This window comes from Primulina huaijiensis, unplaced genomic scaffold (genome assembly GCF_012295235.1).
Source record: "Primulina huaijiensis isolate GDHJ02 unplaced genomic scaffold, ASM1229523v2 scaffold43305, whole genome shotgun sequence".
NCBI lineage: Eukaryota > Viridiplantae > Streptophyta > Magnoliopsida > Lamiales > Gesneriaceae > Primulina > Primulina huaijiensis.
Window position 1 is genome coordinate 2,821 of NW_027360472.1, and position 4,668 is coordinate 7,488.

Genomic DNA, 4,668 nt, shown 5'->3' on the forward strand with positions numbered 1-4,668 from the left:
GCTGATGATGAGGCCTTGGCACAGTGGATGGGTAATACTGTCACTGATTTCCGACAGCCGCCGGGTACGATGGTTTATGTAGATGTATCCATCGTATAATGATGAACGATGTTACGGAAGTCACAACTAATGAACTGAATTCATTAAAAGTAGTAGTATTTTAAGATACAGTTTGTCACAATAAAAATACTAATAATATTTTTAATAAAAAGACAAATTGTATTCGCCATGTCGAGAAAATGAAAAAAAGAAAATTTAAAAGATTGCAATATAATGTATACAAAATCATTAATCTTGCATAACCGGATGTTTTTTTAAGTTACAAACATAAATCTCCGAACTGAAAAGTCAAAACCAAGAACTAATCCACTCCGCGTTGTATCTTTTTCTTGACAAAGCTCAAGTCAACCAAAATACATCCTAATTCTCACCCGGGTTTTTCCAGATTTCATTCATAATTTCGAGAGAAGATGCGAAAGGAGAAGAAGTTCGATGCTGTCTTCAAGATGCGATTTCAAGCAACACAGGTACATTCAATTTGTAAGCAAGTTATATATGGATCAGAACTTGGTTTTGCACTGCTCAAATTTCATGATGATGTCTTCAAATAACTGCAGGTGCCACCTCTAGAAGCAACGGGCCTCATGATTTCTCTGATACCTGTTGGTTCAGGAAAGCCAACCGCAAGATTAGAGAGAGCCGAGATCCTCGAAGGAACCTGCACATGGAAAAATCCAGTTTACGAAACTGTAGAATTAGTTCAGGAGACCAAAACAGGGAGAATCGGAGAAAAATGTTATTACTTGATTGTGTCAACTGTGAGTGATACATATTAATTGCCTCTTCCTAGCATTCAGAAACTAAAGAAGTAGAAGATACCAAGATCACAGTTTTGTTTTCGCGACGTGGCAGGTATCATCGGAATCGGGCTTTCTTGGACATGTTCAGATTGATTTTGCAGATCTAGCAGATGCTACCGACCCTAGGAATTTAACTCTGCCTCTGCAAACTTCAAAATCTGGTGGCATACTTCATGTTAGTTCGTTCTCTGATATTCTTGCTCACATATCCATACACAAGATCGGACCCATTAAAAAGTTATCAGAAAAATTACGCAACGAATTTGAGTTTGAGGCTCATATACACCACGAAGTAGCGGAAACTGTTAAATCATTGATATTTAAAAGGTTTCAACTAGAACTTTATCATCACATAATATCTTTCCTCTTAACTACTGTGGAAAAATTCCAGGTTACAGTTCAGAGGGTGCCAGAAGATCATGATTCAAGGTAAACAGTGATTAATATAAGAAGAATAAACATGCTCCTTCCCTGCAGAACTATATGGAATCTTGCATTTAAAAAATAGCCTAATAAAGCAAGGTTTCTCTCCAAAAACAAAACAACAGGAGCACTGAAGATGGTGAAATCTTGGATGCAGAAACAAGAGATCGTTACAGCAACAGCAACAGCAACAGCAACGGAAGTCTACAATCTACTGAAGTAAGGTGTCACTTTATTAGGAATAAAATTTAGAAATTCAGAAGATGGTCTACATGTTACATGCTTAATGGAGAGATTATATGAAGCGCAACTTGTGGGATGATGTTCTTCTCTATCATATTCAAAAGTGGCTTAAATTGTAGGCAAATATATCATATCCTTTAATGATGTGCATTTTGTACGTCAATAAGCATTTCACTCTTGACTGTGAGCATTAGAACTGAAGTTTTTTCTTCTGTAGAGTGAGGCCTCGAGGGAAGCAACAAGTTCAGGAGATGCTGAATCCGAAAACAATCAAATGAAGATGTTAGAAAGGAAGGTTGAAGTTTCGGAAAAGGAAGTAGAGTCTCTTAGACATCAAGTGATTAGTGAAAGCAAGAAAGGACAACAATTATCAGAGATGATTGCTCACCTACAAGAAGAGAGAGATGACATCAAAACAGAATGTGAACAGCTCAAATCAGATTTCACAAGTGCCATACAGAAAGAGACAGAAAGCGTGAAACTTTTACTCGAAGGCATCAAGAAAGAGCTTCAATCTGAGAGACATTTGAACGATGAATTGAAGTTACAATTGCAGAAGACAGAAGATTCAAATTCTGAATACATTCTTGCGTTGAGATATCTTAATAAACAGATGGATCAGAAAAACATGGAAACCTCTGAATTTTCGAGCAAAATTAAAGCCCTTGAGAGTGAAAAGATGGACTCCGATGAAGAAAAATTGTTGAAGCAGACAATAGAAAATCTCAATTCTGAAATAGAAGTCCACAAGAAAGAAAGAGAAGAGATATTGATGGATGTAAAGAAACTTACTGCAGATGCTGAAAACTTAGAGAGAGAGAGCAAGCAAATATGCTCAACATTGCAGCAAAATCTTCAGGAAAAGATGGAAATGGAACAAAATTACGTGGAGACTTTGGCTACAGTGAAGCAGCTCGAATTCCGTGTAGAAACTTTGGAGGAAGATATCAACAAGCAGCAACTTCAATACTCCGAATCGCTGACTTTAAAGGAAGAGCTTGAGATTCAGGTTGAGAACCTGCATAAAGAGTTAGAAAATCAGGCACATCTGTATGAAGAAAATTTGAAAACAGCAACTGAGGCGAAAATCAATCAGGAGCAGAGAGCCGTACGAGCCAAGGAGGCCTTTAGGGAGGCAATGAGAGATAATGCAAATACGGTTGAGCGACTACAAGAGGAATTCAAAAGTCTTACAGATGAAATGTCATTGAAGATTGAGGAAAATGAAAAATTAGCACAGAAATCAACTGCAGAAGCCACTGAGTTGCAACAGAAGAATGAAGTTCTTGAATCCCTACATCAGAAAGCTGAGGAAGAGCATCAAAAAACAAGAACTGAATATGAAAGATATGTTCACGAGTTTGAGGAAGTCAAACAGCTTTCTGATGAAATGTCGTTGAAAATTGAGGAAAATGAGAAATTAGCACAGAAATTCATTGCAGAAACCACTGATTTGCGAGGGAAGAATAAAGTTCTTGAATCCCTTCTTCAGAAAGCTGAGGAAGAGCATCAAATAACAACAACCGAATACGAAAGAACTGTTCATGAGCTTGAGGAACTCAAACAGCTTTCAGATGAAATGTCGGTGCAGATTGAGGAGAATGAGAGATTATCACAAAAATCGATTGCAGAAGCCACAGATTTGCGACGGAAGAATGAAGTTCTTAAATCCCTTCTTCAGAAAGCTGAGGAAGAGCATCTAAGAACAAGAACCAGATATGAAGGAATTGTTTGTGAGCTTCAGGAACAAAACAAAAGGATATACATCGATGAACATGAAGATCTTGAGAGACAATTAGCTTCAGTGAGAGAGGAAGTGGACAAACTTAAGCAGGAAAATATTTCCACGAAGTCTCAAGTTGATCTAAAGAATTTGAAAGAAGTGAATTTAAATTTAGAGGTGAAGAAGCTGAGATTGATGAATAGTGATTTGAAGAATCACTTGTCGCAAGTTGAATTGGAGAAAGAAGACCTGAAGAAAGAGGTGGCTACGTTACAGGAAGCTTTCCATAAGAATAAGGTTAGTAACTGTCTGAAAGACAACCAAGAATTTCATGAAAATTAAACTAGATCAGACTGATAGAAATGATTTCATGGAAAAAACTGTAAGTGGGCAGACATAAAAATACTCCAATCATTCAATACAATTGCATCCATTTGTGATATTATACTCCAATCATTCAATACAATTGCATCCATTTGTGATATTTTCATGGTAAAACGCTTAAATTGACTACAGGAAAATGCACAAGCCAAGAATATTAATACTAGCGAGTCCGAAAGAATAGGAAACATGGAAAATAATACAAGTTTGGCCAACTTGAGAATTGTCGATGACCTTAGAAATCAAATTGAGCTCGACAGTGCACAAATAAAAAGGTAACATTATGCATCAAATGAAACAATAATTCGTCCATTTTTCTTTAAACAATTCTCTCTCTTCAAATACCACATAATCAACTGATTAGGACTACGAGTCACTTTCTTTCTGTTGTTATGTTTCCAGCTTGTTAGGTGAAGTTGAATACCTGACGGAAAGGAACAGAATCATGGAAGAAGGCCTGGAAGAAATGCATGAGAGATACTCAGAAATAAGCCTTAGATTTGCAGAGGTAGAAGGCGAACGACAACAGCTTATAATGACCCTTCGTAACCTGAAAAATGGAAAGAAAAACTAGCCAGTTAGGAGATTGTTGAATCCGTTTGCTGAGAAACCTTTTCCCATTTTCGGCTCACATTTTCTCGTTCAATACTTTGAAGCAATGAAATAGCAATCCTCAGTTTGGAAGAAATCCATTTTCTAGAAGAAAAGCTCCAAACTCGTCAATATGTACATGGCATTTATACTAAAACCTTTCTGTGAGATATAGGTGATTTTTGTTTTTTTTAAAAAAACCAATGAAAACATTTGTATTATCTCGATTATTCCTGATTTCTTGTTTGGTGTCTAACCATTACGATAAGAATGGTGTGCTCCAAATGCAATGTACGACATAAAGATCAAATATATTCGTCAATAAAAAGTGACAGCTCCTCTGCTTCCGATCAGGAATAATAACCTCTGACAGCAACATAACCACATAATTAGAACGTAAATAAGCAGGGACTCCTCAAAATGCCATTGATATTTGTGTATTGTTTT

General features: G+C 36.7%; 1 protein-coding gene across 1 annotated transcript; it reads left to right on the forward strand.

Annotated features, from left to right (window-relative positions):
- The first annotated feature begins 306 nt into the window (after window positions 1-306).
- On the forward strand, window positions 307-4,463 carry LOC140970035 (uncharacterized). Its single transcript, XM_073431582.1, has 8 exons — window positions 307-527; window positions 618-818; window positions 913-1,035; window positions 1,252-1,289; window positions 1,409-1,502; window positions 1,744-3,546; window positions 3,766-3,905; window positions 4,033-4,463. The coding sequence occupies exons 1-8, from the start codon at window positions 471-473 to the stop codon at window positions 4,202-4,204; spliced, it is 2,628 nt and encodes an 875-aa protein (XP_073287683.1). The 5' UTR covers window positions 307-470; the 3' UTR covers window positions 4,205-4,463.
- The last annotated feature ends 205 nt before the right edge of the window (window positions 4,464-4,668 follow it).